Source organism: Erythrolamprus reginae, chromosome 8 (genome assembly GCF_031021105.1).
Source record: "Erythrolamprus reginae isolate rEryReg1 chromosome 8, rEryReg1.hap1, whole genome shotgun sequence".
In the NCBI taxonomy this organism is placed as follows: domain Eukaryota; kingdom Metazoa; phylum Chordata; class Lepidosauria; order Squamata; family Dipsadidae; genus Erythrolamprus; species Erythrolamprus reginae.
This window is the reverse complement of record NC_091957.1, coordinates 7,449,997-7,463,640: the sequence shown is the minus strand read 5'-3', so window position 1 is coordinate 7,463,640 and position 13,644 is coordinate 7,449,997. Positions and strand designations below refer to the sequence as shown.

Sequence of the window (13,644 nt, the reverse complement as noted above, 5' to 3'; positions counted from 1 at the left end):
CTCCCACCTCTCTATATCTCTTTCCTTCTCCCTTTCTTTCTCTCTCTCTCCCCCCCTCTCCCCCAACCAACCTTCCAATGCCATCTTTTACATTTAATACACCACACTGAGCTCAGCAACTCTACTCTGCACCGCACAGATTATTCCTGCATGAAATCTATCAACATCCACAAGCATTGCATGAATCAGTGTTTCCCAACCTTGGCAACTTGAAGATATTTGGACTTCAACTCCCAGAATTCCCCAGCCAGCAAATGCTGGCTGGGGAATTCTGGGAGTTGAAGTCCAGATATCTTCAAGTTGCCAAGGTTGGGAAACACTGGCATGAATGAATGTTCATGGTTTTGTTTTGTTTTTTAGAATAAGCCAAGCAAGGGGAACAATCCACGCTTTGCTCATTTATCACATGTTTTGTCCTTCTTGGTTGTTTAGAGACAGAAGTGACGCAGAGGGTATCCGGCAACACCATGGAATACGATCTCATTGGCCTTCGACCAGCTACTGAATACACCCTCAAGATTCAAGCCATCAAAGGCTCTCAGAAAAGCAGGGTCCTCTCTACCAATTTCATCACAGGTAACCTGGCTGGGTTTTGTCTCATTTACTGAGATCCCTGAAGTTGGATCAAATTATGACCTCTAATCCAGTTTTCTATGTCCCAAAGCAGCCTGCTATTCGGGGAGCTTCCAAAACAGTAAAGGGAGATATAAATATGTATCATTTAGTATCAGCCTTGTTAACACTGAAGACTCCTTTCGGTTAAGTAATAATAATAACAACAGTGTCGGAAGGTACCTTAGAGGTCTTCTAGTCCAACCCCCTGCTTAGGCAGGAAACCCTACACAACTTCAGACAGATGGTTATCAATGTGTTCAAAATGGACTGTGATTAAAAGAGAGAGGGGGGGTGTATAGATAGATTGATAGACAGACAAACAGACAGATGGGTGTGTGAGTGGTGTGGGTGGATAGATAGATAGATAGATAGATAGATAGATAGATAGATAGATAGATAGATAGATAGATAGACAGACAGACAGACAGACAGACAGACAGACAGACAGACAGACAGACAGACAGACAGACAGACAGACAGACAGACAGACAGACAGACAGATGGGTGGGTGGAAGGGTGGATAGATAGATAGATAGATAGATAGATAGATAGATAGATAGATAGATAGATAGATAGATGGATGATAGGTAGGTAGATAGATAGATAGATAGATAGATAGATAGATAGATAGATAGATAGATAGATAGATAGATAGATGATAGATAGATAGATAGAAGAGGAAGAGGAAGAAGAAAGAGAGAATATGTTTGTTTGTGTGTGTGTGTGTGTGTGTGTGTGTGTTTGTGTGTGTGTGTGTGTGTGTACGTGCATGGTTATATATTTATTTTTCTTTCAAGAGCAGGCATTCAAATTTCATTTTTCTAATGTGTACCAGTGTGTTCACAGAAAAAAGTGACAATACAGGTATCTTGTCTTGTCTTAAATGGAATGAAACCCCTATTGGGAAGCTTCAGACCTGAAGGGAAGCTTCCTAGAATGCTGAAAAAAATCCATCCTTTCGTTTCAGTAGAAAGAAAATATTTCATAAAGATTGCAGAGTGAGGTCAGGCCTCTTGTACATTTTGGGCCTCTCAAACTAGTTAGCACTTTTTCAAAAGTTTTAAGTGATGTGGTGGAAATGTAGTCTGGATCCCCAGAAAGGAGAGACTGCTTTCCAGACAGCAAAAGGGGAAAGTTTGGTTGATGGGAAGGGAGTTAAAATGGCGTCCCCTTAGCAATTCCCAGAGTCTGTCTCAAGTTATGCCAATAAGTTGCTTTAGTCTGGCAAGATTCCGTCTGTAGGCGAAAAACAATAAAAGGAACTATTTGAGTAATTATATGTGTCATTCTTGGTTCTTGGGCATTGTTAAGGATGTGGTTGACACATCATCTCTACTTTGCCAGATCTTGATGACCTGTTACCAGTTAGATTTATGCTGATGGGGTTCCATCAATCGGATTTCTGCAATCCATCTTCTTCTTATGTAATATTAGGTCCTGATGCTCCCAGATCTTTGACTGCTTCTGATGTCCAGTTTGAAACAGCTCTGCTCACGTGGAAGCCGCCCCAGGGCTCCATCACAGGCTACCTCCTGATCTATGAATCTGCCGATGGCAAAATCAAGGTAAGGAAGTCCAGAATTGGTCCAGAATTGGTCCATCAATGGAGTATCTCTGCTCTGTCTGTGGCATTTAAAGGACTTTCTCCTGACCTTTCCATTGGCTAGACTGCGAAATAAAAGGGATAAAATGGAAGGCAACGGTGCTTCCATAATATTGTGAAGACAGCATGGATGTTAGCAGTGGAAATTAAACTGTCTTCAATTTGCTGTCTTCAAAAGAGTGGCTTTTGTCTTTCAAATGCAAATGAAGTTCTGAAGTTAGTCCTGGTGGGTTACGACCAGTGATGGGCTCCTATGGGTATGGTCAGGTACACAGAACCGGTAGAAAAATGTTGAATTTTTTTCTTTTTTTCCCTTCTGGGCTCTGGGTATGTTTTTCCTATCGCAGTAAATGAGGTTGAATGTGTATCATTTTGGAAGAGCTCTGTACGTGTGTGTGTACATATACTTTATATAATAAATAATATTTTTGTGTATAATAAATAATATTTTGTGTGCCTGTGTGTAATATGTATGTACACATAGGGCATAGATACATAGAATTAAATAGTATATTTTGGAGGTTCAGTAATATTAAATAGAGAGGGAAATTGTATCTCTCTTGAAGCGAGGAGAGGACAGGCACCCTAACCCTGGACGTGAGTGACGTCAAGTTTATTTATTTGTTTGTTTGTTTGTTTGTTTATTAAATTTGTATGCCGCCCCTCTCCGTAGACTCGGGGCGGCTCACAACAGTAATAGAAAAAAACAATGTACAATACAAATCTAATAATTAAAACTAAAAACCCATAATTTAAAAAACATGCACACAACATACCATACATAAACAATATAGGCCTGGGGAAGTTATATCAGTTCCCCCATGCCTGACGACAGAGGTGGGTTTTAAGGAGTTTACGAAAGGCCAGGAGGGTGGGGGCAGTTCTAATCTCAGGAGGGAGCTGGTTCCAGAGGGTCGGGGCTGCCACAGAGAAGGCTCTTCCCCTGGGACCCGCCAAACGACATTGTTTAGTCAATGGGACCCGGAGAAGGCCAACTCTGTGAGACCTAATCGGTCGCTGGGATTCGTGCGGCAGGAGGTGGTCCCGGAGATATTCTGGTCCGATGCCAGGAAGGGTTGGCCACCTTTAAGCCAGTCACATGTCCTTTAAGCCATCCCCCCTGGTCACATGACCGTCAAGCCATTCCCACCTGGTCACATGGCCAGTGAACCATACCCACAAAATAAGTCAAGCCCACAGGGTAGTAGTAAAAAAAATTGCAGCCCTTCACTGGTTATGACCTTCTAGAAAACAGTCAATTTGTCGATCAATGCCTCCATTTTCACAGCTCTGTGTATTTTGATTAGCTCCAAACCATTCAGGACTAGATCAGGTATACTAGAGACATTTTAGATACGGTATGTTCACATGTAATTTTTGGATAAGTAGCATTCCAAATCCAGGGATGGGAATGGAGTAAACCTGGGATAAAAATTGCAGCCCGGGTTCCATCAGCCTACGGAACTGTTGCATTTAATTTGCACGAATTATTCAACCCGCGTCCATCTTCATTCTTTTCTTCTTCTTTTTTGTCTTCTGCATTTATTTCTCTGGCAGGAAGTGATCCTGGGGCCCGAATCTACTTCTTACGCCTTGGTGGACTTGAGTTCTTCCACTTTGTACACCGCAAAGCTCCAGGCCCTGCTCCACACGTTAAAAAGCAACTTCATCCAGACCACGTTCACCACAAGTAAGGGACTAGCGTTTCCAAAGAAAGACGTATCCACGCTCTTTTCAATGCATTTATATGGGGAATGGTACAGCTTCTGTTCCCCTTATAAATGAATATGCAGGGTGACCCCTGAGTTATCAAGGATATGCATACTCAAAGGAAATGTGGAATTCTATCAGATATCCAGCAGATAGTCAGTAGATATTGTTGTGTTTGGGCCTGGGCCAGCTGTTGCTCCCACAGATGGGAGAGACGCGGCACAAAGTGAATGTGAGAGCCTGGCTGACAGCCAGGAAGATGTGGCAGACAGCCAGGAAGATGTAGCAGACAGCCAGGAAGATGTGGCAGACAGCCAGGAAGATGTAGCAGACAGCCAGGAAGATGTGGCAGACAGCCAGGAAGATGTAGCAGACAGCCAGGAAGATGTGGCAGACAGCCAGGAGGATTCAGCAGACAGCCCAGGGGATTTGGCCTCGCTCAGTTCGTCTGCAGAGCAATATATTGATTTACATAACCAAAGAGCTATGCAACAAAGGGATCGCTTTAAGAAGTATTATAAGTCATTATAGGAGCACCAGGGCTGGGTGTGCTTCCCTTAATGAAGGCTAAGGGGATAAAAAGGGAACAGGGGCCAAGGCAAACTGTGGCTGTTTATCTGTGTTGTTTTGTGGTTCCTGCTTCGAAGTTTCTGTGCCGTTGGAGTTTTCAACCCAGCTTTGTCAGACAAATGGGAGGTGAAAACTCTGGGACTTGCTGTTCACTTCCAAAGATTCAAAAGGACTCCTGAAACGTCTTTGTTCATTCCAGGTTGTCTTTGTTTGTTTTTCCCTGTGTTTTTTTTGTATGCAGCTGAAGTAAGCCTTGCATTGTTTTTCGGACATTAAGAACTGTTTTTTGAGTAAGCTATTTTTGTTTATCTAATACAAGTTTGCTGCTTACCAAAGCACCTGTGTGTTTGATTTCTTTTCATTGGATTATTACACATTGCTGAGCCAGTCAGGCAGAACAGATATGAATAATAATTTGCAACATGCCTTGACTTCCCTTCTCTTCTCTGCAGCTGGGCTTCTGTACCCTTATCCCAAGGACTGCTCCCAAGCTCTGCTGAATGGAGAAATTGCTTCTGGATTGTACACCATCTATCTCAACGGCAATCAATCTCAGCCTCTCGAAGTGTACTGCGACATGAGTTCTGATGGAGGCGGTTGGATTGTACGTATTTCTCTCTTGGGCTTTTTCCTCCGCCCTTCTTTACAGTTTGTGTGTGTGTGTGTGATTTGCACCAGTACCTGGAGAACCTAAGACAGGGTAGAAGCTTCTCCCATACCTCTGAGGGACCCTTGGCCATACTTTAACTTCTCTGAATATTAAATCCATACAGTAGAGAGTTTATGTGGAGTTGGCTTTTCAGGCAATTCCTACTATGGCTCAACCTGAAGGAGGTAGATCTTTGTTACGTAGAATAGACTGGTCCAGGACTTAATGGCCCATTGAAAAAGGTGCGGGGGCTGAGTTTCTACCTCCCTTTTAGGGGACATATTTTGCCCTTTTCATATTTCCTACAAGATCTCCTTTTCCTAGGAGAGGGGTGGGTGCTAACTTCCTACACTATTAAGAACCCCTATTAAGGAAGGTTAAGTAACTTGTCCTTGTCAGTGTTCTGTTCAGGTCGTTTACAACTCTTCTTAAATGACTACTGTGATTGCATTGGGATTTCTCCAGGTCTTTTTGAGAAGGCAAAACGGCGAAGTCAACTTCTACCAGAACTGGAGGACATACGAGAGTGGTTTTGGAGATCCCAACAATGAGTTCTGGATAGGTAGGTGGATACGAAGTTCATGGAGCCAATCAAGACTTGCTAGTTCTTCTATATCAGTGCTGCTCAGCCCTAACAGGGTGCTAACGATTTGCAGGCTTGTTTTCATTGCTATTCCCTCTGAAGAAAGGTTTTTTCAGCCCTAACAGGGTGCTAATGATATTCCCAGCTTGCAGGATTTTTTTCATTCCTACTCCCTTTGAAGAAGTTTTTTCCAGCCCTAAATTTTTGCAGGCTTGTTTTCATTGCTATTCCCTCTGAATAAGGTTTTTTTCAGCCCTAACCAGGTGCTAATGATTTTCCCAGCTTGCAGGATTTTTTCATTCCTACTCCCTCCAAAGAGGTTTTTTCCAGCCCTAAGTTTTTGCAGCTTCTTTTCATTGCTATTCCCTCTGAATAAGGTTCTTTCCAGCCCTAACAAGGTGCTAACGATCTTCCCAGCTTGCAGGATTTTTTCATTCCTACTCCCTTTGAAGAAGTTTTTTCCAGCCCTAAATTTTTGCAGGCTTGTTTTCATTGCTATTCCCTCTGAAGAAAGGTTTTTTCAGCCCTAACAGGGTGCTAATGATATTCCCAGCTTGCAGGATTTTTTCATTCCTACTCCCTTTGAAGAAGTTTTTTCCAGCCCTAAATTTTTGCAGGCTTGTTTTTATTGCTATTCCCTCTGAATAAGGTTTTTTTCAGCCCTAACCAGGTGCTAATGATTTTCCCAGCTTGCAGGATTTTTTCATTCCTACTCCCTCCAAAGAGGTTTTTTCCAGCCCTAAGTTTTTGCAGCTTCTTTTCATTGCTATTCCCTCTGAATAAGGTTCTTTCCAGCCCTAACAAGGTGCTAACGATCTTCCCAGCTTGCAGGATTTTTTCATTCCTACTCCCTCCGAAGAAGTTTTTTTCCCAACCCTACATTTTTGCGGGCTTGTTTTCATTGCTATTCCCTCTGAATAAGGTTTTTTTCAGCCCTAACAAGGTGCTAACAATCTTCCCAGCTTGCAGGATTTTTTCATTCCTATTCCCTCTGAAGAAGTTTTTTTCCTAGCCCTGTCTTTGCAGGCTTGTTTTCATTGCTTTTCCCTCCGAAGAAGGTTTTTTTAATAGCCCTAACCAGGTGCTAATGATCTTCCCATCTTGCAGGATTTTTTCATTCCTACTCCCTCCGAAGAAGTCTTTTTCCTATGTTTTTGCAGGCTTGTTTTCATTGTTACTCCCTCTGAAAAAAGGATTTTTTTCAGCCCTGACCCAGGGATAAAATAATATGCTGAAACTGACCGGACTTAGAATGCTAAGTCTAAGAAACTGACCAGACTAAGGATGCTAGTCAGATGAATACCTGATGGGTAGATTTTTTCCTCTATTTTCCTTCCCCAAACTAAGGTGCGTCTAATACTGCCATGCATCTTATACTCAGGTGCTTTTTATACTCTTAAAAATATGGTATGCCACTTTTTTTGTATGCAATTCATCCATGTAAGTTATATTATTATCATTATCATTATCATTATCATTATCATTATCATTATCATTATCATTATCATTATCATTATCATTATCATTATCATTATCATTATCATTATCATTATCATTATCATTATCATTATCATTATCATTATCATTATCATTATCATTATCATTATCATTATCATTATCATTAAATTATTATTATTATTATTATTATTATTATTATTATTATTATTATTAATTAGATTTGTATGCCGCCCCTCTCCGTAGACTCGGGGTGGCTCACAACAATAACAAAGACAATGTAAGAACAAATCTAATAATTTAAAAAAACACTAAAAACCCCATTATTAAAAGCAAACATACACACAAACATACCATGTATAAACTGTATAAGCCCAGGGGAGATGTCTCAGTTCCTCCATACCTGGATCTTAAGAACTTAAGAAGTTGCAATGAACAATCCATTCTGTTGCAGATTTTGATTTTTTTAAAACAACAACAACAACAACAACAAATCTCCTTGACAGATGAATCTTTGAGTTCTAATGTGCATTTTCCTAAAAAACCCTTTGGGGGTCGAACGACTGTTTCACATAGATCGCCTAAGACCATGGGAAAAAACAAATTTCCTACAATGATAGGAACTAAAATGTCGATTTCTGGTGCCTTGGAACACATTTTTACAATCTGACCAATCAGGCATTTACAGTGGGGTTGTCCCTCTGACCTTCCTGCCAATCAGCTTAAAGCTCTGTTGGGAGAATTGGCGCTAGACTTATGGTTGGGGGTTGCCACAACAGGACGAACTGCATTAAGGGGTCGCGGCTTTAGAAAGGTTGAGAACCACTGCCTTAGAGTAAGACAAAAATGCCCATCGTTTTGTTGTTTGCAGGGCTGGACAAGCTTCACAAAATCACTTCCCAAGGCCCCTATGAGCTGAGGGTGGATCTGCGCGACCGCGGCGAGACTGCCTACGCTCTCTACAACACGTTCACCGTCGGGGATGCCAGGACACGCTATCGGCTGAAAGTAGATGGCTACAGTGGTGACGCAGGTAGATCTTTCTGTTTGTTCTGGGACAAGGAGGATTGGCAGCTATTTCTCTGAGGTCCTCGGTGCTCTTTGGTTGTTCTCTTGCAGATGGTTCATGACTCAACTAGGCAACATCATCCATGAGCAATCAGGGCATCATCAGCATTGGGGAATGTTATCTACTTGGGTCATGAAATGTCTGCAAGAAAACAGCCAAGCTCAAAGAGTACTGATGATCCCATAATCCTCCTCCACCTCCATGTCCTCCAATTCCCCACTTCTCCTTCTCCTCATCCTATTATTTTCTCTTTCTCCCCATCCTCCTACTCTTTCCTCCTTCTCATCCTCCTACTTTTTCTTCTTCTCCTTCACCTTCTCCTCATCCTCCTATTATTTTCTCCTTCTCCTCCTTCTCTTTTCTCCTTCTCCTCCTACTCTTTTCCCTTCTTCTTCTCCTCCTCGTCATGAATCGTTTTCCCTTCTAGCCGTCATATTATACAGTTGGGTCATGAAAAATCAGCAAGAAAGCAACCAAGCTCAGAGAGCACCAAGCACCCCACAATAGTCGTTGTCGTCTTCTTCTTCTTCTTCTTCTTCTTCTTCTTCTTCTTCTTCTTCTTCTTCTTCTTCTTCTTTTCCTTTTTCTTCTTCTTCTTCTTCTTTTTCTCCTCCTCCTCCTTCTTCTTCTTTTTCTTCTTCTTCTTCTTCTTCTTCTTCTTCTTCTTCTTCTTCTTCTTCTTCTTCTTCTCCTTCTCCTCCTCCTTCTCCTCCTCCTTCTCCTCCTTCTCCTTCTTCTTTTTCTTCTTCTTCTTCTCCTCCTCCTCCTCCTCCTCCTTCTTCTTCTTCCTCTTTTTCTGCTTCCTCCTCCTCCTCCCTTTCTCTTTTTCCTCCATTCCACAAACCCCACTCCCTTCTAGCACTGATGATGCTACTTAGTTAGGTAATCAAATGTCAGCAAGAACCTAACCAAGTCCAAAGCACCAAAGACGACACAGTACTACTACTACTCTCTGAAAACCCCACTTCCTGGTGGAATTGGTGGAATTGATGATGTTACTTAGTTGAGCAAGGAAACATCTGCGAGAAACCTTGAGCAGCACATATTCTCTTCTCTTAGCTACGTCTGTCTCTTGTTTTAATAACCCAGTGCTCCATGACCTAATAGTAATAATAATCCCCATTAATTACTGTTTTTCCCTGAAAATAAGACCCTGTCTTATATATTTTTTGAATCCTGAAATAAGTCCTTGGCCTTATTGCCATGCACTCAAAAGCCCAGCTGGGCTTGTTATCAGGAGATGTCTTGTTTTGGGGAAAACAGGGTATATGACTATCCTTATTTGAAAACATTCCTCTCTTCCCATCACATAGGTGATTCCATGGGGTACCACAGTGGGCGTTCGTTCTCCACCTTCGACAAGGACAACGACTCCGCCATCACAAATTGTGCCTTATCATACAAAGGGGCATTCTGGTACAAAAACTGCCACCGAGTCAACCTTATGGGTCGGTATGGAGACAACAGTCACAGCCAAGTAAGTTGTTCTCAATGAGTCCATTTTCATCCATTAGCCTAGAACAGCGGTCCCCAAACTACGGCCCGTGGGCCACATGCGGCCCACTGAGGCCCTTTATCCGACCCGACAGTGAGTGACAAGAGCACAGGAAAAAGAGAGAGAGAAAGAAAGAAAAGGGAAAGAGAGGGAGGGAGAAGTGGAGAGGAAGGAAGGAGGGAAGGAAGGAAAAATGGAGGGAACAAGGAAGGAAGGAAGGAAGGAAGGAAAAATGAAGGGAACAAGGAAGGAAGGAAGGAAGGAAGGAAGGAAGGAAAAATGGAGGGAACAAGGAAGGAAGGAAGGAAAATGGGGGGAACAAGGAAGGAAGGAAGGAAAAATGGAGGGAGGAAGGAAGGAAGGAAGGAAGGAAGGAAGGAAGGAAGGAAGGAAGGAAGGAAGGAAGAAATGAATGGAGGGACAGAGGAAGGAAGGACTGTTTTTTTGGGGGTAATTTTTTTTAATTTTTCTCTCAACATACATTCAAACAACACAGTGTACCATCTAATTTTCTATGAATAAAATGCGGTATTTTGTTAGTAACTAATATCAATCATCAAAAAAGTTGCAAAAGTTTTTTTTTCTAATTTTGTCATCCAGTTACATTCATTTTCTTTTAATTAAATTTCCTCCTTAATGTTCCTTCAAAAAGTGCAACACCAATTATATTTCTAACTTATTAACCATTATGCTAAAGTGCTTCCTTCTTTCTTTATACATTTTTCATAAGCCAAGAAAACCTTGTATAGCCAATCAGATGTTAACAAAAGAAAATTAAAAACAAAACATAAACATATATGAATTTCAGACCTTCTCCCCCCTCTAAATAGTACATTCCCATTTTGCTTTTTACTTTAAAACAAGGTATGTGCAGTGTGCATAGGGATTTGTTCATAGGTTTTTTTTAATAGTCCGACCCTCCATATCAATCAGTCTGAGGGACCGTGAACTGGCCCCCTGTGTAAAAAGTTTGGGGGACCCCTGGCCATAGTTCCCTCTAAGCTGAGCAGTGAGCAATTGCTCACTTAAAAATCATCATCAACTCAGAGTTTTCCAAACCTGCCCAGAAGCCGAGAGGGAAAGAGTGAGAGGGAAGGAGAGTGAGAGGAAGAGAGAGAAACAGATAGAAAAAAGAGAGGAAGGAAAAGAGAAAGAAAAAGAATGGGAGTAAGGAAGAGAGAAAGAAAATCAAAATCTAGTTTGAAACTAGCTCAACTATTTAAGTGGCATTTTGATATTGATAGAGTTGCCCTATTATGAGCTCACTGTTATAGACACACAGTACAGTATTTTATTTTGAAATTCTCTGAGGCAAAACAGGGTGGGTTATTTATTTGTTTGTTTGTTTGTTTGTTTATTTATTATTTCTGTGCTGCCCAGTCCCGAAGAGACTGCCGCTCAGACACTATACTTTTCCGCCCCCCCCCCCCCCCAAAAAAATAGAGGGAACACTGCCCCTGGCCTAGAAGATGTTCCTAGTATGGCCTTCAAGAAAAACAACCCAGCTCAGAGGTCACCAAAGACTCCACATCGCTCCCCACGGTTTACAAGCTTCTGCCAACTTGCCACAACCAACTCACTCTGCAGGACTCAACTCACTGGGGGACAAGAGTTACACTAATGTCAAAGAATGGATGGAATGAAATCATTAAACAAAAAAGGGACAGAATGAAATGTGAATTGCAAAAAATAAACTAATTTTTATTCGTTTTAAACAATTAAACAGAATTGGTAAAATTGTCCCACAGTGAGCTTTCCCACAGCGAATTGGCTGCGATGTGTTGGCTGTTGCAAATTGGCCTTGATGAGTTGGCCATGGTGGGTTGGCCATGGTTAATTGGCTATGCAGAGTTGGCCATCAGGACTTGGCCAGGGCGAGTTGGCCATCGGGACTTAGTGAGGGCGAGTTCGCCATGGTTAATTGGCTATGGTGAGTTGCCCATGGTGAATTGGCCTTGGTGAGTCAGCCATGGCAACTTGGCCATGATGTGAGTTGACCATAGTGAGTTGGCTATGATGAGTTGGCCATGGTTAATTGGCCATGGTTAATTGACCATGGTGAATTGGCCATGGCAACTTGGCCATGATGTGAATTGACCATAGTGAGTTGGCTATGATGAGTTGCCCATGGTTAATTGGCCATGGTTAATTGGCCATGGTTAATTGACCATGGTGAATTGGCCATGGCAACTTGGCCATGATGTGAGTTGACCATAGTGAGTTGGCTATGATGAGTTGCCCATGGTGAATTGGCCATGGTTAATTGACCATGGTGAATTGGCCATGGCAACTTGGCCATGATGTGAGTTGATCATAGTGAATTGGCTATGATGAGTTGCCCATGGTTAATTGGCCATGGTTAATTGGCCATGGTGAGTTGGCTGTGGTGAGATAGCCATAGGAACTTGGCCATGGTGAGTTGGCCATGGTTTGGCCATGGTGAGTTGGCCATGGTTAATTGGCTATGGTGAGTTGCCCATGGTGAGTTGCCCATATTGAGTTAGCCATGGTAAGTTGGCCATGGTTAATTGTCCATGGTGAGTCAGCCATGGCAACTTGGCCATGATGTGAGTTGACCATAGTGAGTTGGCTATGATGAGTTGGCCATGGTTAATTGGCCATGGTTAATTGACCATGGTGAATTGGCCATGGCAACTTGGCCATGATGTGAATTGACCATAGTGAGTTGGCTATGATGAGTTGCCCATGGTTAATTGGCCATGGTTAATTGGCCATGGTTAATTGACCATGGTGAATTGGCCATGGCAACTTGGCCATGATGTGAGTTGACCATAGTGAGTTGGCTATGATGAGTTGCCCATGGTGAATTGGCCATGGTTAATTGACCATGGTGAATTGGCCATGGTGAGCTGGCCATGATGTGAGTTGATCATAGTGAATTGGCTATGATGAGTTGCCCATGGTTAATTGGCCATGGTTAATTGGCCATGGTGAGTTGGCTGTGGTGAGATAGCCATAGGAACTTGGCCATGGTGAGTTGGCCATGGTTTGGCCATGGTGAGTTGGCCATGGTTAATTGGCTATGGTGAGTTGCCCATGGTGAGTTGCCCATATTGAGTTAGCCATGGTAAGTTGGCCATGGTTAATTGTCCATGGTGAGTTGGCCGTGAGTAGCAAGCTGGCCATGGCGAATTGCCCACAGGAAGATGGCTGTGGCAAGTCCTCCCCTCCCCATCCGTGCTCCTGGTGTGATCGACTGCCCCTCTCCTCCGACCTCATCTTATCTCTTTCATCTTTTTCAGGGCGTCAACTGGTTCCACTGGAAAGGCCACGAGCACTCCATTCCATTTGCGGAGATGAAACTGCGCCCTTCCAGCTTTAGGAACTTGGAAGGAAGGCAGAAGAGAGCATAAAGGATTGTTGTTGTTTTTTTCATTTTTCATTTCTTTTTTGGCGTTGACCGAGGAAAAACCAGAACAAAAGGGTGGAAATAAAAAAGACGGGGTGCTTTCTCCCCACCCCACCCCAAGAAAAATTGAAAAAAAGAGAGAGAGAGAAAGAGAGAGAGAGAGAGAGATTGGTGACAAAGCTGAGACCGTGTACCAAAGCATCAGTGTTGTCTGAGAATCCACTTTGGCTCTCTTTGACCAGCTTCTATTTTTTTTTTCCTGGGGGGTGGGTTGAGGGTGGGAAATTCAGAATGTAGCGTACTCAGTGGAGCATTCTTCTTTCCTTGTCCATAGATGGTTTTCTTTGCACCAAAGAAGATAATTTTGGAATAGGGAGGGAGGGAGGGATGTATTTCTATGCAGTCTCTCATTCTCTCTCTCTCTCTCTCTCTTTCTCTCTCTCTTTCTCTCTCTTTCTTTTCTCTTTTTCTTTCTCTCTCTCCCGTTTTCTCTCCCCCTTTCTCTCTCTCTCTTTCTCTTTCTCC

The 13,644-nt window shown here is 42.6% G+C and overlaps 1 protein-coding gene across 1 annotated transcript in view; it reads left to right on the top strand.

Annotated features, from left to right (window-relative positions):
- TNC (tenascin C) overlaps positions 1–13,383 on the top strand; it is a 54,605-nt gene extending 41,222 nt beyond the window's left edge. Inside the window, exons 16-23 of the mRNA XM_070758200.1 lie at positions 433–576; positions 2,050–2,180; positions 3,776–3,908; positions 4,951–5,102; positions 5,613–5,709; positions 8,057–8,218; positions 9,568–9,731; positions 13,013–13,383. Of these exons, the coding sequence (XP_070614301.1) occupies positions 433–576; positions 2,050–2,180; positions 3,776–3,908; positions 4,951–5,102; positions 5,613–5,709; positions 8,057–8,218; positions 9,568–9,731; positions 13,013–13,123 (1,094 nt within the window). The 3' untranslated portion in view covers positions 13,124–13,383. The remainder of the gene's footprint in view (positions 1–432; positions 577–2,049; positions 2,181–3,775; positions 3,909–4,950; positions 5,103–5,612; positions 5,710–8,056; positions 8,219–9,567; positions 9,732–13,012) is intronic.
- The last annotated feature ends 261 nt before the right edge of the window (positions 13,384–13,644 follow it).